The 24,680-nt window shown below is 52.3% G+C and overlaps 3 protein-coding genes across 5 annotated transcripts; all 3 read left to right on the forward strand.

Moving 5' to 3' along the window:
- The first annotated feature begins 106 nt into the window (after positions 1-106).
- On the forward strand, positions 107-8,910 carry ARHGDIA (Rho GDP dissociation inhibitor alpha). 2 transcript variants are annotated; one of them, XM_031598992.2, is made up of 6 exons: positions 107-228; positions 5,180-5,389; positions 5,721-5,804; positions 6,407-6,483; positions 6,656-6,719; positions 7,180-8,910. In XM_031598992.2, exons 2-6 carry the CDS (start codon positions 5,200-5,202, stop codon positions 7,377-7,379), a joined length of 615 nt encoding a protein of 204 aa, XP_031454852.1. In that variant the 5' UTR covers positions 107-228; positions 5,180-5,199; the 3' UTR covers positions 7,380-8,910. The 2 variants fall into 2 exon arrangements, with proteins under 2 accessions (XP_031454852.1, XP_031454851.1); XM_031598991.2 differs by having other exon boundaries at positions 114-241.
- Positions 8,911-12,833: 3,923 nt separating this feature from the next.
- Positions 12,834-20,840, forward strand: P4HB (prolyl 4-hydroxylase subunit beta). Its single transcript, XM_031598988.2, has 11 exons — positions 12,834-13,050; positions 13,173-13,379; positions 13,931-14,064; positions 14,273-14,410; positions 16,604-16,708; positions 16,975-17,100; positions 17,432-17,632; positions 18,159-18,279; positions 18,494-18,675; positions 19,122-19,208; positions 19,789-20,840. The coding sequence occupies exons 1-11, from the start codon at positions 12,891-12,893 to the stop codon at positions 19,873-19,875; spliced, it is 1,548 nt and encodes a 515-aa protein (XP_031454848.1). The 5' UTR covers positions 12,834-12,890; the 3' UTR covers positions 19,876-20,840.
- A 1,836-nt stretch (positions 20,841-22,676) lies between these two features.
- Positions 22,677-24,655, forward strand: PPP1R27 (protein phosphatase 1 regulatory subunit 27). 2 transcript variants are annotated; one of them, XM_031598989.2, is made up of 3 exons: positions 22,677-23,228; positions 24,191-24,341; positions 24,419-24,652. In XM_031598989.2, exons 1-3 carry the CDS (start codon positions 23,042-23,044, stop codon positions 24,540-24,542), a joined length of 462 nt encoding a protein of 153 aa, XP_031454849.1. In that variant the 5' UTR covers positions 22,677-23,041; the 3' UTR covers positions 24,543-24,652. The 2 variants fall into 2 exon arrangements, with proteins under 2 accessions (XP_031454849.1, XP_089977924.1); XM_090121798.1 differs by lacking the exon at positions 22,677-23,228 and adding an exon at positions 23,273-24,044 and having other exon boundaries at positions 24,419-24,655.
- Positions 24,656-24,680: the final 25 nt, after the last annotated feature.

The raw sequence follows: 24,680 nt of genomic DNA on the forward strand, positions 1-24,680 counted from the left end.
GCGCTCCTTTCCCGCGCCCGCGCCCGCCCTGCCCACCGGCCTCGGCTCTGCGGTCCGAGCCGCGATCGCGCGCCTACGCCCTGAGCCAATCAGAGCGCCGCGTCGCGACCGGAAGTGAGGAGCGGGACACGCCCTCGCATAACGGGAAGTGACGGGCGTGTCCCGGAAGTGCGGGGGTGCGCGGGCGGCTGGGCGGATCCCGGCGGCGTTGTCACCGCAGCGCGGAGGGTGAGCGCGACCGGTACGGCGGGGCCGGGCGGGCGGGCGGGGCGGAGCGGAGCGGCGGGCACTGGGCAGAGGGCACCGAGCTCCTCCCTTTTCGCTGCGGCCGGGCCGGGTCCCGCGGGCTCAGCGCCATGCGAGTGGCCGGGGCGCGGCCGAGGCGCGGAGCGGGGGCAGCGGGCAGCGGGCGCCCTCCTTGCGGCGGGTGGGCGGCGGGGAGCGTTCGGGCGCGGATCCGCGGTCGGAGCGAAGCGCGGCGCCTTCGGTCCCCAAGGCCGCCCTTCCCGCTGCTGTCGTACCGGGGCCGTGCGGGGACGGCAGCGCGGCGCCGGGCTCCTGCTGGCTGCTCGGGTCGGCCGGCTTCAAATAGATTCTCCATAAATGGTTTCCAGTTATGAAAGGAGGAACTTGAAGGCAACTTCCCCAGGGTTGGTTTCTTTTTTGCATTAGAGACGAGAGTTCGGTTCAGCCCCCGCTGCTGCGGGCGGGGTGAGGGTTGGAGCAGCAGGACGAGGTGTCCGAGCTGCGGTGCCCTCATGGCTCTGGCGGAAGGACGATGCCTTTTCCCTGCCTCAGTGGGTGCTTTGCGGCAGGCCTGGGAGCTGTGACTTCCTTTTCTTCAGAGAAGAGCTCTAGGTTGTGCCAAACAGCTGAACTGTTGCTGTGAGGGTTTCGGTTCCAGCCCAGAATGCTCTGTGGTCTCAGTTCTCCAGGAGTGGTCCCAGTGCAGGTATTCTTCTCCCAGAAATGCTGAGTGAGACCGCTTCCACGTGGTGCCGAGGAGACGTGTGGCAGTTCCTGCAGTGTGGTCGTGTTGTGGCTCTGCAGTCTTTGTACTTACAGGTAGCAGTCGGGCTGCAGAGCAGTCACCATGCAGCTTGTTTGTTCTGAGTATGAGGCTGCAAGAGCTTCTTAAACCCAATAAGCTGTGAGAGCTGTCTGCTCATTTCTCTGGCGATGCTCCTGGCAGATGATTCCTGCAGGTGGACTGCAGTCCAGGGCAGTGTCAGGAGCGGCATGCACAACTGCAGATCTGGCTGCAGAGCACCTGGCAGCAGCAGCTGTGCAGCCCCACAGCTCCTCCTCCCCACGCCTGGAGCTCTGGCAGGGATCTGCCCTCAGGCAAGGCGGGAGTTTTCCACATGCTCACAAAGCAGCTCAGCAGCGCTGCCGGAGCTCCCAGCCCCGTGTTCCTGAGGCTAGACCTGCCTGCAGGCAGTACTGGGGGGGTCACTGCCCCGCTGCTGCCATGGTATTAGACCTGGCTCTGGACAAACTCAGATCTGGCCCCTCGAGCTGCCATCACGCGGGGCGGCTGTGCTGCTTGAACTGGTTTAAGCAGCTCTTGCTTCCTGTTTCAGCAGCATGTGCAGCCCTGAGATGAACCGGAGTGGGTGAACCGACCTGTGTGGAAAGTAATCTTGCAGAAAGCCGCATTGGATTCCAAGTGGCTTTGCTGTGCAGCTCCACGGGCTTTCCCTTGTGCTGCAGGGAAAAAAGGAAGGGTGGGGACTGCTTGAATTGGCACTGTGGCTGTCCGTGACTGAGCTGAGGGCTAACGGATGTCCGAAGCCAATTAGCTCATCTGAGGAGACTCTGACCTCTCTTATGTCACTGAACAAGTACCTTGGGATCTCAGCCCTGGTGTGTCAAGAAATCACTGCTCATCCCTGCCTGATAACGATGTTCCTTTCCTAGCATTTTTTCTATCTGGCAGAAGGTGGGGCTCTTGTGTTTGCTGCTGCTAGCTCCTTGGTATTGCACTAAAAATACTGAGAGAATCCAGGAGAAACTGCTGACTTCAGGAAGCAGCGCGGGTAGCTGAGTGCAGATTTGCAGATGGGAAGTGATTCAGTTTCTGCTGCCTTTTGCAGGCCCCAGTGACCAGCAAGGATCTGAGAGGTGACAGTTGCAATTTCCAGACATTCTGGGACATCCCTGAGGCCACAGTTCTCTCCTGTGACCCACCCTGGGCTGAGTGCAGGGTAGCACAGAGGCAGGAGCTGCACTGTTCTGTGAGCCAGGTGTGTCTCTGGAGTCAGAAAGCCATCGGCACGGGCGGTGCCGCGCAGGGAGCACAGGTGCCTTCCGGGTTTCAAAGTTGCTGAGGGGGAATTCCTTGCAGAGGCCTTGGGGTGGTGCCATGGTATGAAGCTCCGGGCTGAAGGTGCACATTGCCTGCTGGAGGTTGGTGTTGCGGGAGGTTTCAGTCACAAGGGCTGAGCCCTCTGAAGGGGCTGTGGCCTCAGGTCCCCGTTCCTCTGCCCCTACCTCTGCAGCAGCAGGCTCTGTGTGCTGGAGCCATGATCCTGCAGGATATTGGGCACACACAGCATGAGATGGATGCCTGACTCAGTGTTCTGATGTCCCTCAGCTCGGTGTTACCTGGCAGTGCGACAGCTGCTTCTGCATGCACCTGCATGGCTGTGTTCTACTAATTCTGGGCTGTAATAATTGTGTTGTAGAAGCCTAGAGCAGCCTGGTGATGCTGCTGGAAGTCTCCTTTCTCTCTGGCAGAACACTCAGGGCAGCAGCTGAGGCATCGTGATGTGAGGCTACATAATGCTGTGTGCTGGGAGCAGGGTCAGCCAGGCTCAGTGGAAGCACGGTGTCATCAGAACACTGCAGCAGAGGGGCTGTGGTGCAGCCAGCTCGATGGGGAGGCTTCTCCAGGCCTTGCTGCAGGGAGCCTGCAGGAGGCACAGTGGCATTTTTCCTGTGCTTCCTAGCAGAGCTGAAACCCGGCCTGACTTGAGTTGCTGTTTGGAACATCTCTTGCTGTTTCTGGTGATTTTGGGTCAGTTTGAAAAGCCACTTTCCACCCATGGGGGACTTCCATGGGGTGACAACCTGTGGTGCTTGAGGTGGGGGGTGAAGTCTGGCTTGGAGCTGAAGCAGAGGATAAAATGAGATTAAGCACTGGAACAAATGCTTGAGTAAGTGTTTGTTGAACACTTTTGGGAGCCTTCAAGCCTGGAAGCTTTTTTGGATGGGAGCCTAAAGGAAATGACTGGTTTTGATATGCATTTACTAGGGAGAGAGCTGGTCAGTTGCTCATGTATGGCATAAGATTTGAATGTAAATTTCCATGGCAGTCAGTGCCAGGGGCCTGGAGAATCCCATGCAAAAGGACTGTGAAGTGAGCGGCCAGCACAGGTGGTTGTTGGAGCTATGTGTAGGAAGGTGTGGTGGGAAGAGCTCCTGTACAGACCCAAAGCCCCTGTAGAAATCTCAGATGTGTTGCATCTCTCCCCACCCCCTGTCTGGTGGTAGAGGTCGGTCAGATTTTGATGCCTACTGCAAGTTCCCTACACTTTGTGTGCCCATGTTGGCATCCCAGCCTCCCTGGGAGGTGCTGCCAGCCCAGGACAGCTCAGGAGATTTGCTCTCGGGTTTGGCTGGGGGTGCACTCACATGGGTTGTGACAGCACCTCATCTTAGTACAGCATTGAGCTACAGCCCTGGTGCTGCACTGGCAGCCGTTTTCCTGCCCTGGATCAGTCGTTAGGCAGAGATGTACAACATTTCACTCTAATTTGTCTCCTTGGCAGAACATTCATAATATTTATGGCTAAAAACACCATATACTCATACCTCTCCTGTTGTGCTGTTGCAGCTGTCGCCAGGCTCAAGATGGAGGCAGACGGGCTGCGGCATCTGCACAACTTGTCTTGTGTCACTGCAAAATGTGCTCTGTGAGCTTTGTGTGCTCAGTGCCAGCACTCAGGTTTTTCTCTCCCTGTCTGGGTGACACACTGGGTAGGAATGGAGTCGTTGAGTTATGGGCTATTATGTCAGCTAGTTCGAAGATGAGAAGAGCAAATAGCAGTTGGCTTATGTAGAGTAGCCTGTGTGGCAGACTTTGGGTTTTCCTTAACAAGTCAGCATTTCTGGCTGTATTCTGGTCTTCTGTGGAAGCGCGTGGAAATCATAATTAAGATCGTAATGTTGATTTATTTGGAAACCAGATGCCAGAGCAAAGAATGCAGTTTTCCAGTCTGAGTCATGTGTGCTGATGCACGACTCCAGACAGGAATGCAAAACTGGACGTGGAAATGCCAGGTAATAACAGAAATACCTGCATCCATCAGCGTGTCACTTGTGAAAGATTTTGCTTGTCTGAGAAGCCTTTCAAAAGCTGTCAGCTGAGGTTTTTTTAAGCCTTCAGGGCAGTCCGTGTTGATGTTTGCCATAGGATCACCCTTAGGACAGCACGCCCGGTGGTGCATCAAGAATTACTGAGGATATTATTGGCTTTTTCCAGGTGTTTTGATGGGTGTTGGCACCAGCTCTCCCCAGCCCTCAGCTGGGTGTTTCCTGGTTAGAAGTGTGTTCTGGGGCTTGGAAAGCAGTGCCAAGCTGCACGCCGGTCTTCAATCTGTGGCCTGTGTTTGCCCAGCTCTGTGACACATATCTTTGGAAAGGATCAGGATGAGGTCAGCTGAGCCAGGTGTCTCCTTCCATTGTAGATTCTGATTGAATTACAAACTGTGAGCTCCAGATTGCAGCTGAGGCTTCTGGCATTTGAGCCAGTGGTGGGACTGGGCCCATTCTTCACCTCATAAGGTTGTACTGTGGAGAAGCAGAACGGAACTGGGTTTATTCTGGGCTCAAGTTTATTGCAAGTGAAAGCATCACTGAGCTGTTCATGTGGAGGAGTTGTTTTTTTCTATGGCGTGGGCTATTTATCTGTTCCAGCTGCTGAACAAAGCACAGAGGCTGATTTTTTTCCTATCCTCTTGCACAGGCTGAAAATCAGACCTGGGCTGCTGAGGGAGTCTGGGCAGGCTGGGGAGCGCAGGTCCTTGGCAGCAGTGTGCTCCTGGATGTTCCTCCAAGGACAGCCAGTGGGTGACCTGGTGTGAAGGGACTTGTGGAGTCAGGGCTGTTCTGGGGGGGCTGGTTTGTACCAATATGCTGCAGATAGCTACAGTTACACCTCTCCTCCCCGCTTCAGTGTAACTCACGTGTGTGAGGATGGCAGAACAAGAGCCAACAGCAGAGCAGCTGGCCCAAATCGCAGCTGAGAATGAGGAGGATGAACACTCCGTCAACTATAAGCCACCTGCTCAGAAGAGCATCCAGGAGATCCAGGAGCTGGACAAGGATGATGAGAGTCTGCGCAAGTACAAGGAGGCACTGCTTGGTGCTGTCACCGTGACTGCAGGTGAGCCATAGGATGTAGCAGTGCCAGAACTCTACCTGTGACTCCCCTGCCTCAGCTCTGCTGAGCTCCGTCTGGGGGCTGTTCTCTCCCCAGACTTGGTGTGAGTGTAGCCAGGAGCATAAGGGCCAGTGTCTGCACTGCCCCAGTGCTGGAATAGAGCAGTGGAACTGAGGGGTTGTTTTCTGACCTCTGAGTTTTCTGACCTTCTGGGAGAGAAGATGGGCTGGGTGTAAATAACACAGAGAGGAGCCCTCACTGGTTTTCTTACTCTTTTAGGAAGCTGCTTGGTAAAAGGGCTAGTTGTTTAACAGCCTTTTTCTTTGTCTTCTAGATCCCAATGCTCCAAACGTGGTGGTGACCAAACTGACGTTGGTCTGTACTACTGCTCCTGGCCCTCTGGAGCTGGACCTGACAGGTAAGCTGGGAAACAAAAGCAGCTCTTCTCTGAGTGAAAGCTGGTTGATGTGGGGTCTTCAGGGAGGTTCCGCCAAGGCACTGATGCTGTGGGGGGCAGCCCACTTGCATGTCCAGAATGTCCCTTTGCTGGATGCAGGGCCATTTGCCCCAGTCAAGAGTATTTCCCACCTCAGCTTGCATCTCAGCAACCCTATCTCAGCAAAGGCCTTTCTGCTTTCTCTATATATCCTGCCTTAGTTTTATAAATGTGTGAGCTGCCAGCTGGGGGAGCCAGTTGTCTTCCAGCCTGCACAGCGACAACAATGGCACCTTCAAGATGGTGACAGTTTTGGAGCAGACATTTACAAAGAAATATCCTTGAATTAAGTGCATTGTTATGCTGCAGTTCCCAAGTAGCATGCAGCACTCAAGTTGCACAGGCAGTGCATATCAAGGAGAGTCCTGAATTGTAAAAATAACAGGATAAAATGCATGATGTACAAGCAGTAAGGGTCCAGTCCCCTGTTGCTGCAGATACTGTCCATTTCACCTCTTGTAGCTGAAATCCATTCCAGAGCATGATGCAAACAGGCTCAGAGCAATCATTTACTTTCTGTGTAGGTGACCTGGAGAGCTATAAGAAGCAAGCGTTTGTGCTGAAGGAAGGTGTGGAATACCGGATAAAAATCTCCTTTAGGGTAAGAATTCAGATCTGCAGACTGAACAACTGGTGAAATTTGGAGCACCTGATTACTGCAACTCCATCATAGGGCCCCCAAATGGGTGTGATGGAGGAAATATTTCCCTGCAGTGGGTGGGGTGGGCAGCGTGTGGAGATCTGTCTTTGACAGTCTTTGCTTGTCTCTGCAGGTTAACAGGGAGATTGTGTCAGGGTTGAAGTATATTCAGCACACGTTCCGAAAAGGAGTGAAAAGTAAGTGCTTCTCTGTAGATCAGGTACTGCTTTTTGTGAGGCTTCCTGCTCTTTCTGCTGCTGTGATGGAGGCTTGTGTGTGGGTATCCCGGCAACTCACAGTGGGAAGAGACGGTCTTTAGTGGAGCATGGCTGTGTCTGTGCCACTCCAGATGTGGAGGTTTCTGGCTGTGCTGCAGGGAGCCACCTGTTGTGCTGGCTGAGCCTGAGCTTGGTGTGCAGTCACTGCTGGAGACTGGAGTTGAACAGATTGTTGCTGTGTGGACAGAGGTATGAGTGCTGGGTTTTGGTGGAAGGAGCTGTTTCTGAAGCAAATGGAGCTGTTAATGTGGGTGATGTTCTTACAGCTGCTTTTACTGTTTGTGAATTGTAGCAGTAACAACCCTTTCATTTGCTTTAGCCTTGCCCCAAATATACTGGAAGCTCTTAAATAGCTTCCCTCTTCCTCTTTTTCTCCTAGTTGACAAGACTGAATACATGGTTGGGAGCTATGGCCCCCGAGCAGAGGAATACGAGTTTCTGACCCCCATGGAAGAAGCTCCTAAGGGCATGCTGGCCCGGGGCAGCTACAACATCAAATCCAAATTCACAGATGATGATAAGACTGACCACCTGTCCTGGGAGTGGAACCTGACCATCAAAAAGGAATGGAAGGACTAGCCCTTCCCAAAGCTAATCCCCAGAGAGCGTGAATCAGACAGTGGCTACCGTAGAAATCCCTCCCTGTACCAAAGTGCTGACATTGGAACCCCCTTACCTTTCACCCCCTGTTAAAATTTGATCAGAGTTTTGTAACGTGCCCCCTCCCCAGAGAATCACGGAATCCAGTTAACCAAACCATGCTGTCTGCATCTGATCTCCAGCTGCCCGTCCTGAGGCCATTCTGTCCCAGCACAGAGGTGGGAGCACTTGCTCCTTTGCCAGGCCCTTTGCTGCTTCTCACCTTCCTTTATTCTGGTTGGTGCTGAAGAGGAGATTCCTATATTCTGTGTAGGATTCTGTGCTTAGCTTTCCTGTGCACAGCTCAGGGTAGCTACTGCCTCCAAGTAGCTGAAGAACTTTGATGCCAGGCAGCTATTTGAATCAGTTTGTTGGCTAAAATCATGTTCAGCCTGCCCCTTCCATCCAGTTGGTGTCCTGAGAATGCTGGCACCTTCATTTGTGGATGTTCCCCGTAACCATGATGCCTTAATGTGTAACATGTATCCTCTAGGGAGGGGGCCCTGCCCCTGTTACACTTTTTAAATGCCACCGACCCTCCCCCTGTCTGTTGACATGGCACTCATTTTGGTCACGCCCCTCATGGAATATTAGGAAAGATTCACAACTTCCCGCTTTGCTGCTGGTCCATTCTTCACTCAAGACTGGACATCCCCGGAAGGGAGGGCAGTGTGACATCCCAGGTGACATCTAGCCCCTTCCCCAGGCCATCACTCCCAGTGTCCAGAGAGCTGGCCTGGCAGAACCCTGGCCCAGTATGCAGAGCTCTGGACTCTCTGGGCAGCCCCAATGCCTCCAAGGCACAGAGGGGGTTGCGAGGCAGGTAGGTGCGAGAGTCACCAGTATTGCCATCACCTCAGACTTCTCATTGCAGCCAAAGTAGCTGCAAAGCACTGAAATACCAGGATAGCACCTGCCCTCCCAGCTGTTTTGGGCTGAGGATGGACTAGTCTGTTTCTGCAGCTGCTCTCCTGATGCGATCAACAAAGAGCTTGCAATGGTCAAGTATTCAGAAGCGGTTAATGCCTTATGTATCTGTTCTGCCTTTAAAATCTGTGCCTGGCGTGTCAGTATTTATTGCCTTGACACTCTACTCCCTCCTCCCCTGTGCCCAAAGCAGACCCTGCAGCAGTGCAGCCTGCTGCCCGTGGCTGTGCTGGTGGGCACTTGGGGGTGACGGGAGCTTCTGGGGCCTGCGACCCCCCGACCACTGGGCAGGCATGTTCCAGCTCCGCAGCCCTCTTTATTTCGATCCTCCCACATTGAGGTTGTATTAGAACTGGGACCAAGTACATGTGGCTTTCTCGTAGCTACGTCTTTGCCTCTAACTCTCCTCTGCCCTGCCCCTAGAGAGATTTTTGTTAATTTGATTTGGTGCATATTGTCTGTAAATCCTAGACCCAGGTTAACAGGTTTGGAATCATCGTCTGCTTCTCCTTTTATGACAGTTAAATAAAATCTTTGAACTGACTGTCTATTCTGGATCTGTTCTGGGTCTTTGACAGGAAGTGGCAGAACTTCTATTCCAGAGGTGCGGGAATCCCACAAACGTCAGAGGTGGGGAGGAGAGCAGAATCCCTGGGTTCTCTTTGTCATGTATCAGGGTCTGGGGAAGTCCTTGCCAGAGCAGAAAAGGCAAGAGACCCCCCACTGATGTTTCTCCTTTGCTGTTCTCAAAAGCTTTGGTTTGAGATCAATCTTTTGCTGCTCAGCAGTTCTGTGTGGCCTGCAGCATGAAGGGTGAGAAGGAGGGACATGAACATGGTGGATCTCAGAGTGTGTGAGGTCAGGGGCATTTCCTGCTAGAAGGGAGCAGGTGGGTTCTGAGCCCTGACCTGCGCCAGCATGCAAGCATGAAGTGAAATTCCTGTGCAGTCAGGAGAACAGAGGAAGCATTTGGAGGGACAACAGAACCTAGGAGAGGTGATGTGTGATAAGAGCCTGCGGATGTTTACAGAGCTGGTTTGTGATAAGGATAAGAAACTTCACAGCGTAGCTGCGAAACACTGAAGAATGCAGGATTTGTAGAAATGGCTCAACTGTGCTCCTGCTCTCATAAGCTTGTAATGGGAACTAAGAACTGAGTATAAGAGGGAACCTGCTGTGCTGACAGCAAAGGTCTCCTTTGTTCTCAGTCCCCTGAAAGCTGCCATGTTTGTCAGAGGCTGGAGCTGAACAAAATGGTGCGACTCAGAACCTATGAGTGAAAGGGCTCCTGTAAAGTATGCTCAGCAGGGCAGGAGCTGTCTGCACAGTTGAAAAAAATGCTGTTAGCACCTGTGAGAGCCTGCACTCACAAGTCATGCTTTGCTGGTGCTGCTCCCTCCATCAGCTGTGCCCAGCTGCGTGTTCCTGCATTCCTCTCTGCTGTGGTGCAGGGATGCAAGAGGCAGCAGAGGAGCAGGACCTCGAGCAGACGTCACCCGTGTGTCAGTTAGAGCCCAGATGTGCTGATACAAAGGCTCTCCTTGTGCTGGCCCCTAACAGCCACTCTGTGGGCAGTTAGTGTCAGAGTTAGATCCTGTCTGATGCAATCTTCAACTCCCTGGCAAGTATTTCCAAACTCTGGACGTTAGTATTTCTGACAGATCGTTCTGTGGGGTGTGGTGAGGTATGATGTCAGGGGGATGGGGGTGGGGGAAGGGATGGACACACAGGAGGGCTGCAGTTCAGAGGTGGTACTGCCTGCGTATCCACCAGAGTGTGGGACCAGCTGCAGGGTAGCAGGCTGGGCACTGCCTCCAGGCAGCAGAGCCTGCAGCCACACAGAGGCATAGGCAGCCCAGGGCTTTGCTCATGGACTGAGCAGCACATGCTGGTTGGGAGGACCAGGGGATTGTCACTGCTTGTGGTTTCCAAGCAGAAGCTTCAGCTCTTTCTGGGTGATGCGTATCGTAAATCTTTGCACAACAGTGGCCTGGGCTGCTTTTCTAGTTTGGTGGCTGTGTGTGTTGCAGCAGCTTTGTCTTTGACAGTTGCCACTGCAAAGCAGCAGAGCTGCAGCGCTTCAGGCATGGCAGGGTTCACATGCATCTGCTCCAAAGGCAGCCTGGGAGACCTGAAGGAAATGGGTTAATGTCTCAGCTGCGCTTGAGAGCTGTGGTTATGGGTCTAAACCTCATGTGCTGCTGCTGGTCAAGTATGGGAGTGAGGGAGCATTCTAGTCCAGGTTACAGTCCCAGCAGTTACAAGACACCAGAGGAAATGTGCTGCAGGTGTGCAAACAGTGCCCTATCTGTGCAACTTTATTCTTTGTAGGCATTGCTTAATTTAAACGGATTTTTAAAAGTGAGAGAAATAGACTGTTTGTAGAATGCCAGAAGGCATAAGGACAAGATGCTGCATTCCATGAGGAAAGATCCCCACTGAGAACAAGAGGGCTGCAGCACCTTCAAGATGTCAGCGGGCTTGCTTTGCCTCGTCAGCACAGCCGAGCAAACACAGGCTCTGCAGATGGGCCCCACTGGCACAGCTGATGTGTGGCAACACGGAGGCTCAGTGCCTTGTGCCCAGAGACTACTGACAGCAGAATTGCTGCTTCTCCTTGGCTGCTGCAAAACTTGCCCCTGCCAGCATCAGGTGATGGTTTTCTGGCAAGAGCTGTCTCAGTTCACAGCCTGGCCCCTACAGCAAGAAGCATCCCCATAGAGCCCCGCTTGTAGATAATGAGCTGTTTGCTCAGAGTAGTGGCTGCCAAACACTCTCTTGCCCATGGAACCAGCCAGGCTGTGAGGCAGCCAAGTGTGAACGAGTGTGGGATCGCTTTCTCCAGCAGCCGATTCCCCACCCTGGGTGCTTGGCATGCCTGTGCCTGCAGCCCTGTGCAGCTGCTGTCAGGTGACAACAGAATTGTAGGGGTTGGAATGGACGTCTGCAGGTCCAACCCCCTGCTAAATCAGGTTCTCTAGAGCAGGTTGCACAGGAAAGCATCCAGGTGGGTTTTGAATATCTCCAAAGAGACTCTACAACCTCCCTGGGCTGCCTCCTACACTCAAATAAGTTTTTTTCTCATGTTAATATGGAACTTCCTGGGTTCCAGCTTATGCCCATTGCTCCTTGTCCTATTGCAGGACACAACTGAAAACAGCGTGGCCGTGCCTGCTCAACTCCTGCCTTTAGATATAGATAAGCATTGCTCAGCTCCCCCTTAGCCTTCTCTTCTCCAGGCTGAAGAGGCCCAGGGCTCTCAGCCCATCCCCATCAGGAGATGTCCCAGGCCTCCATCATCTCTGTAGCCCTCTACTGGGATCTCTCCAGCAGTTCCCTATCTGCCTGGAACTGGGGAGCCCAGCACTAAGCACAGTGCTCCAGATGTAGCTTCCCCAGGGCAGAGCAAAGGGGGAGGAACCTCCCTCACCACTACGCTCTTTGTAACTGATGAGAGCTGCTGCGTGCAGGCTGCCTTGCTCAGAGAAGCTTCATCATCTAAAACTTGGCTGGATTCTTTCTGTGTCAGAGAAGAGCCCAAGCTCCTGGAAAGGACCTCTGCTCCCAGTGCTGAGAGAAAGATGAAGGTGTCCATGGAGAACAGGGGAGCTCCTTGCTTCCAGCACTGCTGCCCTTGGGCACGCATGGCTCAGTCCCAGCACAGGGAAGCAGGAGGAGAGCAAAGAGCAGAAGGTCTGTTTTGCAAGAGGTTTCCCGTGCTGGTGGGGCGCGGCTCGGCCCTTATCAATGGGCAGCCCCTGCGTGCCAACGCTGCAGCCAAAGGCCACGCAGGTTCTCCACGGGGCAGTGGCTGTGGGCAGGGCGTGGCAGCCGAGCTTCGTGCCGAGTCGTGGAGGGGCTCCTGCCTAGCAGGACAGCTGCTCGCTGCAGGCCCTGTGGTTTGCAGGAAGGAGGGGGAGGCCGCAGGGAAACTGAGCAGCCCCTCGCGCACCGGTCTGGGCCTTGCTCGTGGAACGCGGCCGGTGTCCATCGCTACGGCCCAGCAAGGCCAGACCCCGCTGCCATAACGACGTGCCGCGCTGCGTCACGTGCCCGCACGCTCCCCTGGGCAAGAGAAGCGCGCACAGGAAGAGGCGCTTCTACTTCCGGTTCAGGTCAGAGGGCGGTGGACACGGCCCAGTCAGAATCCACCACGCGCGTCTCCTGGCGCGCAGGCGCAGTGCCCCCCGCCGGGACCGCCCAACTGCCACGTTCGACGGCAAACGGCCGCGCGAGACAGAGACGCCGGCCAATGGCGGCCGACGCAGCGGGGAAAAAGACCAATGGCGACCCGCGGGAAGAGAGCGAGGCCGACGGCCAATCGGCGGCGGCGGCCGGGGGGCGCGCCCAACGCGCCGACCAATGGAAGCCGCGCGGCTGCCCGGGCGCCGCACCAAGCCAATGACAGGCGGCGGAGGCGCCAGCGCGGCGCGACCAATGGGGCGCGGCGGCGGCGGGAGGCGGGTTTATAAGGGAGGAGGCGCCGGCAGCCACACGCCCGGCCCGTCCCGTCCCTGAGCCGCCATGGCCGCGGTGCGGCTGCGCGCGATCGTAGCGCTGCTCTGCCTCGTGCCGCCGCTCGGCCTCGCGGAGCCCCTGGAGGAGGAGGACGGAGTGCTGGTGCTGCGCGCCGCCAACTTCGAGCAGGCCTTAGCGGCGCACCGCCACCTGCTCGTGGAGTTCTGTGAGTGCGGCCGGGGCGGGCGGGGCCGGGCCGGAGGAGCGGCGGAGCGGGGCTGGGGGCGGTGGGGCGGGCGGGCGGGGCGGCGAGCCGCGTCCGCAGCCCCGCTGACTGCCGCCCCGCAGACGCGCCGTGGTGCGGGCACTGCAAGGCGTTGGCTCCGGAGTACGCGAAGGCGGCGGCGCAGCTGAAGGCGGAAGGCTCGGAGATCCGCCTGGCCAAGGTGGACGCCACGGAGGAGGCGGAGCTGGCGCAGCAGTTCGGCGTGCGCGGTTATCCCACCATCAAGTTCTTCCGCAACGGGGACAAGGCCGCGCCCCGCGAGTACACAGGTGAGCGGCGCGGGCGGCGACGTGGCAGCGGCCCTTGCTCCGTTCACGCGCACGTGGCGCCGCGGCACCGCGCCGCGGGCGGACAAAGGTCTGCGGGGCGAAGCGGCGCGGGGGGATCGGCGCTGTGCGGCTTCGTGGCACGGGCTCGAAAAATGGGGGAGCTGGGCGGGAGAGGCTGAACGGAGCTGAGGGCGAAGGGGTGGGGGTTACGGCGTTGCTGGGCTCTGAGGGTGAGCAGCAGCGTGGGGAGCTCAGAGGAAGGTGTGTGTCTGCGTGAAGTGGCTCTGACTTCGTGGAGAAGTGCTGTGCTGCTGCTGCTCGGAGTTTAAAACGTGCTTGGACTGGAGCGGCTGTGGGAAGAATAGGCTGAGCCCTCGTGCCGTGGCTTAACAGTAATGGGGGGACTTAATTACGATGGGAGCAAAAGGAGAAGTGGTGTAAGTGGTATCTCGGCTCTTTGCAAGCTGTCAGCCTGCTGCCGGGAACTTAAGGGGTTGTGTGCTCGTAATCTGAGGTAAAAGTGAGTTGGTGTTCTTATCTTTGTGGTGTAGCTGGCAGAGAAGCAGATGATATTGTCAGCTGGCTGAAGAAGCGCACAGGTCCGGCTGCCACTACCCTGACAGATGCTGCTGCAGCAGAGACGTTGGTGGATTCCAGTGAAGTGGTTGTGATTGGTTTCTTTAAGGTAGAGTTTGTTTCCATTCAAGAGGCTCTCATATTTGCTTGGGATCTTCCCTACTTTCTGCCCCTTGACAGCTGGGGAAGGCTCATGAATTGTGAAACACTTGCTGTCCTGCTTTACTTGATCTTCAAGTTCTCTGGCTGGTGAGCCCTGGAATGTTTATGCTGTAGTTCAACGTGTTCTGTATGAAACACCTTCCTTTATTCTCCAGGATGTGACGTCAGATGCTGCGAAGGAGTTTTTGTTGGCAGCAGAATCTGTGGATGACATTCCTTTTGGGATTTCTTCCAGCGCTGATGTTTTCTCCAAGTACCAGCTTAGCCAAGATGGAGTGGTCCTTTTCAAGAAGGTACCCAATAGCTCAAACATCACACCTGAGCCATCTTTTATCATCCAAATCAGGATGCTCTGGAATGAAACTGAAAGGCTTTCTACTGTCTGTCTAGGAGCTTCCAATTCTCAGAGCCTGTGGGGAGGATGGGAGGCAGAGCCTGCAGCCATGTTATGGGGCAGCAGAGCGCTGAGTCCCTTGGCAGGGTACAGTGGTCAGGGTGAGGACCTCGCTCAGTAGAGGGCAGTCTTGTTGGTCTCCTGGCCATGTGTTACCTTCAGGAGGCTGTTGGACTTTGTATCCAAAAGATTTCTTCACTCTCACTTTTGTTTTTTGAGTATCTGGCTGCGGTGCAGGAATGGGCAGCATGATCTTTAAAATGTTTATGGCTATAGCTGTTATGGTGCCCTGTGTCCCACAGCCCTCATTGAACTTTGAAGGCCTTTAAACAGGGTGACAGCCAAGGTCTGGTGACTTGCCATGGTATCTTGTTTGATTATGGCTTAGCAGAGTTGCTTTAAACACACCTGTTATTGATCCCTCCTGCTTTCAAGACTCATTCTGCCTTCTGTTGCTGCAGTTTTTACTGCATGGTGATTATGGTGAAGTTCCTAAGAGGATTTACAGTTCCAGCTGATGAGGCTGGAACAATTGGATTATATGCAAGGGGATACTGGTGGTCTGTGGGATGAGAAATACATTTATTGACATCTTTCAGCTATTAAAATCCAAGTCATGGGGATAAAAGGATTCTAGGTTTGAGCGGACAAGTAGAGGTTCCTTAGATGTGGTGGCATTGCATCCTTGGATGCAGCAAGGTAGGACAAAAAGCTGCTTTGGGTTCAGACTGATAAAATCTGTAACCTTATCATAGTTGTCACTCTGACCAGTCTGTCTGAAGCCAGGCTGAAGGATTTAATGACTTCAGTCTTTCTTCCTTCAGCTAGAATAGCATGTTTCATTTGACTGTACATCTGAAATTGTAGTTATTACCTTTATGGCTTTAGAGGCCTATACTCTGTAAGCCAGAGGTTCCTCAGATTGGTGTGGCTGAGGGTGCAAGTGCAGTAAGTTCAAAGTGTTAGTTTCTTACAACAGGGAAAGCTGGGATTGTGAGAGAAGAACAGTATTTTGTTTTTGGCTGACTTACTGCTGCACCTTCTACTGGGATTCTCACGTAGTGGCACCAGCTTAATAGTAAAGAAATTCTCAAGCTGTATTTCACATCAGTGTAGTTGAATTGGGTATGTGTGAAACTCTGCTCGTGGCTGCTTTTATGTTGTGTGTTGGGAGGGAGAGAAGCGTTGGTCTGAAAGGCAGCTCCTGAGGCAGCATAAGCCCTAGGTGCTGCAAAATCCAGACTTGACCTTCAAACAGCCATTCTGAAGGTGTCGAGGCATGCAATGCTCTGGGAAGTAACTTCACACTAATTAGAAGTGTTTTGAGTTTTGCTCAGGTTTTCAGCTGTGGTTTTACTTCCTCAAGCAGAAGTTTATCTCAGTCCACTGTCTTGTTTCTGCCAGTAACTTGAGAGCTGCTTTGTGCTGTCCTGCACATCCTTTTTAACCTTGATGCTCTTCTAAAGCTGTTCCCTTTCCAGGCTGCCAGAGCAAGTTCTGAGAATCCTGGTCAGGCATGCAGGTGTTATCCTAATATAAAAAAGAATTTGGCACCTGTAGTGCAATGCATGTGTTAAACATGTGGTGTTGTCTCTAACAATAGAGACTGAACCACCCTTGCAGAGCTGAGAAAACTGCTATTTAATTCCACAGCAAGTGGGTTTTGCTGTCAGACTTCTCATAGCACTGTCTGTTAATTGGTTAATGTATACTCTGCTAACTCCTAAGCAGAATGCTGTCCCAGCTCTGGTAGCTCCTCACTGGTCTGCCTAATGCCTTCAGCAATGTTGTAAGGCAGCTATTAAAAGTTCTCAGTGACCTATTTCACAAATTGTTTCATGGCTGTGTAGAACAGTGTGAAGATAAAGGTTGAATGTCTTGTTGCTGCTTACTTGGGGGTGATTCTGGGACTTTGTGTGCTGGGAGGAAGAGTATGTTGGTCCAGACACTGTGAGTGTGGTGACACTGAGAGACAGAAATGTGCTCAGTGCAGCTGAGATCACTGAGGTAGCAATTCTGATGTGTGCTCATTTCTTGAAAGAGGACGTACAGAATATAGAAGTGTTCTAATGTAAGAATATCTGTGTTTCAGTTTGATGAAGGACGTAACAACTTTGAAGGGGATCTTACGAAAGATAACTTGCTGAACTTCATCAAGTCTAATCAGTTGCCTCTTGTCATAGAGTTTACTGAGCAGGTGGGTATTTGGATGTGAAAGCTTTCCATAACCCCTAAACACATTGTGACATTAAAAGTATGGATTGTGTGCTGTTTTATCCTGGAGCTGATGCTAGTTTAAGGAGTGATGTAACTGCTTGTGCTAGAGATGAGTTGAGTGATGGAAGAATGCAGGAAAAGGAGGTGTAAGCTTGCTGTTCAAAGCTGTCCTGTAGTACTTGACTTGTGACCTAGTGAGAATGGTAGGGCCAAGCTCTGTTTTCAGTTTAGTGTTTTATTCCCCAGACCGCTCCTAAAATCTTTGGAGGAGAGATCAAGACTCACATTCTGCTGTTCTTACCAAAAAGTGTGTCTGATTATGAAGGGAAATTGGACAACTTCAAGAGCGCAGCTGGAAACTTCAAAGGGAAGGTAAGATGGATTTCTTGGACTATGAACTGACTGCCTCCTGCACAACTGTCCGCCTGTATCCACTTAAACGTGGAAGGTGACTTGAGGCACCACTTGCCATAACAAACAATGATGCCAAGTCTGCATGCAAGCTGCTTGAAGTGTTGAAGCTCTAGCATGCATTCTGTCATGGGAAGCCCTGTCACAGGCTTTCAGAAGGAAGAGGCCAACTTAACTACTGCGTGTGTGAGTGTATTGATAAGTGTGTGCATGAGTGATGAACGTACATGAGTGAGAAGCATAATTAGTCAAAAGGTCTTTACCACTTTGCCTCTTTTTTTCCCCTCCGAAGATCCTGTTCATCTTCATAGACAGTGACCACAGTGATAATCAAAGGATTCTGGAGTTCTTTGGCCTAAAGAAAGAAGAATGTCCAGCTGTACGCTTGATAACACTAGAAGAAGAAATGACCAAATACAAACCTGAATCGGATGACCTCACAGCTGACAAGATCAAGGAATTCTGTAACAAGTTCCTGGAGGGCAAGATCAAGGTAACAAAGATGAATGCTACTGGTGCTAAACCTACTGGCCAAGCAGGCACTAAAAAATGCTACCTGTGAAGAGCTGTATAGAGAAAATCTTTCCATCTAACATATAGACTATCTGGCAGGCTTTATACCAAGAAACAAAGGGTAAAACAACTGGACCATGGAGACTGTAGTAAAGCAGTTACATATGGTACCTAGTACAGCTGGTGTCTGCTCTTCCTGCTTCTTAGGGGGGTGGGGCTTTTTATCTGGCTGTTCCTTCTGCCAGCAGACCTCAGTCCTGTGAGAATAACACTGGTAACAGTATTCTTCTGTCAGAGCTAATCTGCAGATCTTCCCATGCATAAGCACCTGTTTTCCCACTTATTAAGGGTGGGGAGTGAAATTCCTATAACCAGAAGAGAAAGATTCATCTGATTTTAATTAGTCTGAGGCACTTTGGGATTCTCAGGTTTTCCTGTCTGTGATATATATGTATTCCAATAGCTGTACAGCAGACTGAATCTCCAAATTTTATTTCTTACTCCAGCCTCACCTGATGAGTCAGGATCTCCCTGAAGACTGGGACAAGCAGCCTGTCAAAGTTCTTGTTGGGAAGAATTTTGAGGAAGTTGCTTTTGATGAGAATAAGAATGTCTTTGTGGAGTTCTGTAAGTAGTATTCAATATCTGTTTTCAAGTAAATGGTATGAAAGGAGTTGTAAAATCCTCCATGACTAGGGTTGAGGAGGAAGCATCGTACAGAATCCAAACCACAGAGGCATCAGTTGAAAATACATGTGTGAACTTGGATGTGTGGCATGGGGTTTAAGTGATGTTAACTCATTAGACTGTTGGTGCTAGCAGTATCTTTGTTAATTAACAGATGCCCCCTGGTGTGGTCACTGTAAGCAGCTGGCTCCTATCTGGGACAAGCTGGGAGAGACCTACAGGGACCATGAGAACATTGTCATTGCCAAGATGGATTCAACAGCCAATGAAGTAGAGGCAGTGAAAATTCACAGCTTCCCCACGCTCAAGTTCTTCCCTGCAGGCTCTGGCAGAAACGTAAGAAGGCAGCTGACCTCTCTACTGATGGAATAACGAGGGAGCTCTGGAAATGCTTAGTTGTCTGCTTGAGTTCATTTCTGGGCAAAAGCTTGTGGGAGGGCTTTCCCTTCTGTAGAGATGGAATACATCAAGTCTACAGAACATGCGAGACTCTCTGTGGGAGGGTGGGTTACAGGAAACGGTGGGGATGGGAAGTGGGAACTGGGAAAAAGAGGAAGTATAGCAGAGGACAGTGTGCTCATCTGCAGGCTATTCTCTCCTCGCAGTGATCTCTGAAGTCTAGTGGCTGAGCTGTTTTCCTTCGTCTCATTTGGGTGAAGGTGAATTTTTAAATTCCCTTTTGCTTGGCATGTTAACTGTTGCTCAGAAAGAGAATTCTCCTCTCCAGGGATGTGGTTCTGTGGGTGCCCGTAACAATTATTTTGATGTGTCTTCCTGTGTAGGTAATTGACTATAATGGAGAGAGGACACTAGAAGGCTTCAAGAAATTCTTGGAGAGTGGAGGCCAGGATGGAGCAGCAGCTGATGATGTGAGTAATAAAAATTAATACATTATTCTCTAGAACACAGAGCATGGATTATGTGCAGGAAAGCATTGCTGGTGAGCCAAAGTGTCTCACAGAATGACTAGTCTGTTCACTTGAAGCCTGGCTGGCCTGTAATGAACTGCTTTTATTGAAAATGCTGGAGCTGGGTGTTTAAAATGAAGAAACCTTTCTGGGATGCTTAAGTACAAATGCATGTAAACTGGTACTAAAAGCTTCAAACTTGAAAAAGCAGTCTGTATAACTGGTGTGCAGACTGCTGGAGTACTTGGGTCGTCTTAAGGAAGTTTGCTGAGTGGCTGGGTCCTGAGTGCTGCAGTGAGCATCATGCATGCTGTATATTTGGTTAGCTCCTCAGCTGTCTGGGCAGAGGGTGTTACAAATGCAGTAACCAGCTTTCAGAGGTCTCTAAGCTGTGATCTCTGTAAAGAGTTCCAAATTTGGGAAGTTTGAGGATGCCTTGTTGAGATGGCAGCAACAGAACAGGTTCTCTAATTTCACTGTATTTGGTTTTGAATGTGCCTCGATAGGCCAGAAACAAAGTTATCTTTTGTATGCTGTACAGGATCTGGAAGATCTGGAGACAGATGAAGAAACAGACCTTGAGGAAGGTGATGATGATGAGCAAAAAATCCAAAAGGATGAATTGTAAAGAGATGACTGATCTACATCACCCAAAAATCAGACACTAAATTGGTTGCTGTTACGCAGCCCAATGAGTCAGAAACCCATTAAGATTTAAAGCAGAAGGTGAATGACTGGAAATCCAGGGATTGGCTCTTAAAATAACGCTTCACCCTCACTTGTCTTTACGCTTCACTATCTTTTTCTTTCTTTTCACTTTTGAGAAGGGATCTATCACTAGGGTAGCCAGCCCAGCCAGCTGGGTTTGTTATTTTTTTTATTGTGATGTACTTTTTTTGTACACAGTTTTGTTTCAAGTATTCTGTTCTCTTGGGTAGAAGAAAGTTGTGAAGTGGTAGCATGAAATTAATTGCCCAACATTCTGGAGCATTGCCACTAATACCTTCCAAGAATGTTTTTTCTTTTTTTTTTTCTTTGAAAAGCCTGTAGATTTCTCCACCTGTCATGGTTCTTATTTGTCTCAGCTGTTCTTCCCTGGAATCAAAGTATGTAGGGGAAGAGGCAATAGGCTGACTGCATCAGTCCTGGTGAAAGGTGGATGTGAAGGTGCTTCTCTTCATGCTCGCTAGACATTTCATTTCCTTTCCCTTCTGCTTTAAGACACTTAAAGATGACTTCAAAATGTGGAAGGGTGAAATACTGTGCACTGGCTGTGGCAGGCTCTGAGGATGGAAGTGATTGCTGGCTCATCAGCTTAGGTGTGCTGCCATCCTTTTGATCAAATGCAAGACCATTTTGCAGTCACTTTCCATACATTATTTTGAATGGGTTGACCAGAAAGGTGGGTGGTATGGGAGGGCCTGATAAAAATACATGAAACATGAAATTTGCAATTACTGGGTTTGGGGGAGGAACTTGAACAAGGGAGTGCCTCAAAGGCCTGACCTGCATCAGGCCTAGTTCTTAGCATTCCGCTTATAATAACATTGGAACTGAATTTGTCGGCCAAATAAAGTTGAGATTTTAATACTATTATGTCTCTAAATATTTTCTGGAACCCATAATGAATATTTGGACTTGATCTGACAGGATTAAACTTTCAGAGTGGTTCTTGAGTGATTCTACCTAAATGGTATTGAAAGAACCATAAACTTTTTTGGAAGGTTACACTTCCTGGCCACATCCAATTCTGCAGGTGGCACTAGATGCCTTGAACAGCCTGAAGCAATTCCATTATACTTGCAAACAGAGATACACATATTGTGCTCAGTAAATGAGTTTATGCAGGCAGACGACTAGCTGCTCTATTAGCAGTCAGCATGCATTGGCTGGAGCTCTGAGAGTAAGCTGCTCTGGCTGCCAGCTGGCTTGAGATGATGGGACCTCTTTGCTCTTGAGCAGTTAACCAAGGAATTTGCCTACAGGGAAACCTGGGGCTGCCTGAAGCTCTGCTAGTCGTCAGGCTCACATGATCTAGTGAGCCACATTGCTATTTCCACACCAGTCACTTACTGCTGAAAATATTTTTGTGGGGAAATTTGCTAAAAATGTCACAGCAAACCTAGAGGGCACCTCAGGAGGGTGCTGGGGCCAGTTGCTTAACTTAACTTTGGTACACGGGAGTGGGACAGTGCTGGGCTCCAACCACTGCTTGGTGCTGGCTTGTTATGCACCAAGCTCCAGAGCAGCAGTGCTGGGCCTGCTGATAAGCAATGCTACATGTTAATAGTGGCTCTGAATAAACAATCTGTTTTACATTTGGAAGAGGGGCAAAAGAAGACCCTTGGAAGTTCTGTGGGAATGTTCCTGGCTAGGAATCAGCTCAGAAAGGTCAATTTTGGGGAGCCAGTAAAAGTGTAAACAAGGCTGAGCTCTGAAGTGGGGCTGGATTGCTTACAGATCTGCTCAGGGGAGGGGGGCTTTCTCATGCACTCAGGCTGCTCTTGGCAGAGCTGGAGTTGTCTTGTGTATACAGCTCACTGCTGCAGGCTGAGAGCCTTCTGTCTCTGCAGCAGATGGCTGGGCCTCCTGTTGTGTGGTGCAAAGCACTGCTGAGCAGAGATCAGTGTCTTGGCCGGAAGATGACAGCTGCAGCAGGCACTTCCAGGTGTGAGATGGGCTGACCTGACAGGAGCTTGGTAGAAGGTTAAGCTGCAACAGTGCAGAATGAATGTTCTGTGACTCTTGAAGTGGGATAGGAATTCTTCCTGACATGTTCCATGGCTGTATTCTCTGGGCAGGCCACATCAAAAGCAGCACAAAATGCTCAAAATCACCAAAGCGTGATGATAACAAGGATGGAGGAGCAGTTGTTGGAGCCCTTGGCTGATCTGAAAGATTTATCTCACAGTCAATGACCTGTTTCAGGCCTTTAATGGCCATAGCAGCTGTGTGGCAGTGGTATTGTTGTTCTGAAGCTGTTCAGTAGAAGCCTGCTGTCGCATAACAGCCGCTTGCAGGTTTGAAGCAGGACCACAGTCGCCATGCAGCTTGTTTGCATCACCAGGAACACCAGCAGCACTTCAGTCCTCAGAAGGTCACTCGTGGCATCCGTGTGCTGCTGGTCTTCTCCTGGCCTGGCTGTGCTCCACGCTGCGCTGCGATCGTGCTGGGAAGCACAGCTCATACTGCTCCCTTGCAGGTCAGCTGATGCAACTACAGGAAAGTGACTTAGTTCTGAGTGTACTTGGCACCATCGTACACAAGCAGCTGGCTCCCCTCGCCCGGTGATTGCATTTGTGTCCTATCCCTGGCATGCTGGTGTGTATGCGAGGACTTGCTGCTGGAAGTTCTGAGCTCCTCTGGAGGGCCGTCCATGCTGAGCAGCAGGTTTGACCCCTTGGATGGGCACATCAACAGGTGGGCGGTAAGACGAGACATCAACCTCTGCCCAAAAGTGGGAGGCTCCGGCCTGGGCAGCTCGATTACCAAGTATCAGAGTAAGCAGCATGAGCTCCACGTCCCCAAAATAGCCCCTAGAGCCTATATAACACCATGCCCCCAGAAAACCGTCAGTCCTGGGTCCAGACTGGCCGTTGCCACCTCCTGCAGGCTCAGCAGGCTGCTGACAGCAGGCCCAGCGGGGCCGGGCTCCATCACACCTCCCAGCAGAGAAGGGCCTGAGAAGGAGAGGGAGAAAGCGGTGCTCTGAGGGCAGCACGGGCTGAGTGCTGCCCACACGGCTGTCGTGCAGCCTCCACATTCCTGCACAGCATCCCGGGGCTGCGGGCAGCATGAAGGACTATTTCCCAGTCTCAATGCACCGGTACAGTCGGTATCGCCAGAGACTGAGAGCTTCACGGACGGTGCACTTCCCCAACGACGTCGTCTTTCAGGACCACATCAGGCAGGGGGACCTGGAGCAGGTGGGCAGGTTCATACGTGCCAGGAAAGTGACTCTGGACACCATCTACCCCTCTGGTGAGTGCTGCGAGCTGCGCAGTGTCACGGCTCGTTGGGACACAGCTCGGCTCCGGGCTGCCCATGGCAGTGTGGTGGTTGAAATCAAATTGTTTTCTTTCCCTCGTGAGGAGTTCTGCCCCCGACCATTGCCAGTAGGGCCCGAGAGAGCCCTGCATCACTGCCCCAGCACCTCCCCTCAGCAGCACAGTCACCATGTGCTGTAGGAAGGGGGAAACAAGGCAGGGTGGGGTGATCCAGAGAAGGAGCAGGAATGCAGATAGTAACAAAGAGTGTGGGTGGGAATGTGGAGCTCAGGGCTGGGCAGTGGGACCCTTGCCTCTTCTATCCTGGTTCTGGGGAAGGAGAGAGGAGAAGCAAGGTTCTGTTTCGTTCCTGGCTCCAGCCGTGGCTCACAAACACTGCTCTCTCTCACACGCACGGATCTGTGGCCTAGTGGAATTAATGTTTATGGAGAAGGCATTGTGTTATGTTTGTGCCCAGCCTCGCTGAAAACTGTTTATGGAATGCCTTGAACCAATACAGGCTGGTGCAGAGCCCAGAATTTGTCTCTTTCGTGTGCTTGGCTTCGGCATCTGCTGTCACATGGCCACAGTGGCAAGGTCTCAAATGACCCACGCTTCCCCCCACGTATGCTGATTGCCTCATGCCTCGCTCTGGAAGGAACTTCTGAACGTTGGGCAGCGCAGGACTGGTGCCTGCGGGTGTCCTGGAGGAGACGGGGGCCAGGCCGTGGGCAGGGGCTCAACAGAGCCTCAGATACAGGGGAGAACCGTGGAAACGGAGGGGAGACACGTGCTGCACCTCCCCAATTGGGTAACATATGCCGTAAAAACAGAAACCTGCGGCAGCCGCTCTCAGTTCCTCGGGCTTTGCGTCCTTTCCCAAACCCACCTCCCCAGCACTGAGGGTTTACGGCACCGCTCCTTCCCGGGCCGTGCCAACCCGTCCCTTCCTCGCAGGCATGGCCGCCCTGCACCAAGCGGTGCTCACGGGGAACCTGGACTGCGTCAAGCTGCTGGTGAAGTACGGCGCCGACATCCACCAGAGGGACGAGAACGGCTGGACGCCCCTGCACATGGCCTGCAGCGACGGCCACGCCGACATCGCCAGGTGGGGCAGCCGCGGGGGCCGGGCTGGGCTCGGAGCGCCGCCCGGTTCGGGGCTCACGCTGTCGCCGCCTGTCGCAGGTACCTCCTGTCGCTGGGGGCCAGCCTGGAGGCGACCACGGACGACGGGGAGAAACCGTCGGACCTCATCGACCCCGAATACAAGGACCTGGTGGAGCTTTTCCAGGCCGCCACGATGGACTGAGGGGGACGGGCGTCACGGCCGGGCAGCGGGGCTGCGCGGGGCTCGGGCTGGGTCCGGGCGGGGCGGCGGGGCGCCCCGGGGCGCGCTTTGTACTTTTCCAATAAAGCTTTCGGACACGGCGCGCGCAGCCGCTGCGGA

The sequence above is a fragment of the Phasianus colchicus genome, chromosome 20 (genome assembly GCF_987193195.1).
Source record: "Phasianus colchicus chromosome 20, bPhaCol1.hap1.1, whole genome shotgun sequence".
NCBI lineage: Eukaryota > Metazoa > Chordata > Aves > Galliformes > Phasianidae > Phasianus > Phasianus colchicus.

What these genes read in the sequence shown, in the direction of transcription:
- ARHGDIA (XM_031598992.2), top strand. Translation starts at nt 5,200, where the DNA reads ATGGCAGAACAAGAGCCAACAGCAGAGCAGCTGGCCCAAATCGCAGCT. An exon ending in TGCTGTCACCGTGACTGCAG is followed by an intron (nt 5,390 to 5,720) that starts GTGAGCCATAGG and finishes TTTGTCTTCTAG; the next exon opens with ATCCCAATGCTCCAAACGTG. An exon ending in GGATAAAAATCTCCTTTAGG is followed by an intron (nt 6,484 to 6,655) that starts GTAAGAATTCAG and finishes TTGTCTCTGCAG; the next exon opens with GTTAACAGGGAGATTGTGTC.
- P4HB (XM_031598988.2), top strand. Translation starts at nt 12,891, where the DNA reads ATGGCCGCGGTGCGGCTGCGCGCGATCGTAGCGCTGCTCTGCCTCGTG. An exon ending in TTGTGATTGGTTTCTTTAAG is followed by an intron (nt 14,065 to 14,272) that starts GTAGAGTTTGTT and finishes TTTATTCTCCAG; the next exon opens with GATGTGACGTCAGATGCTGC. An exon ending in GAGTGGTCCTTTTCAAGAAG is followed by an intron (nt 14,411 to 16,603) that starts GTACCCAATAGC and finishes TCTGTGTTTCAG; the next exon opens with TTTGATGAAGGACGTAACAA.
- PPP1R27 (XM_031598989.2), top strand. Translation starts at nt 23,042, where the DNA reads ATGAAGGACTATTTCCCAGTCTCAATGCACCGGTACAGTCGGTATCGC. An exon ending in GGACACCATCTACCCCTCTG is followed by an intron (nt 23,229 to 24,190) that starts GTGAGTGCTGCG and finishes CCTTCCTCGCAG; the next exon opens with GCATGGCCGCCCTGCACCAA. An exon ending in GGCCACGCCGACATCGCCAG is followed by an intron (nt 24,342 to 24,418) that starts GTGGGGCAGCCG and finishes CGCCTGTCGCAG; the next exon opens with GTACCTCCTGTCGCTGGGGG.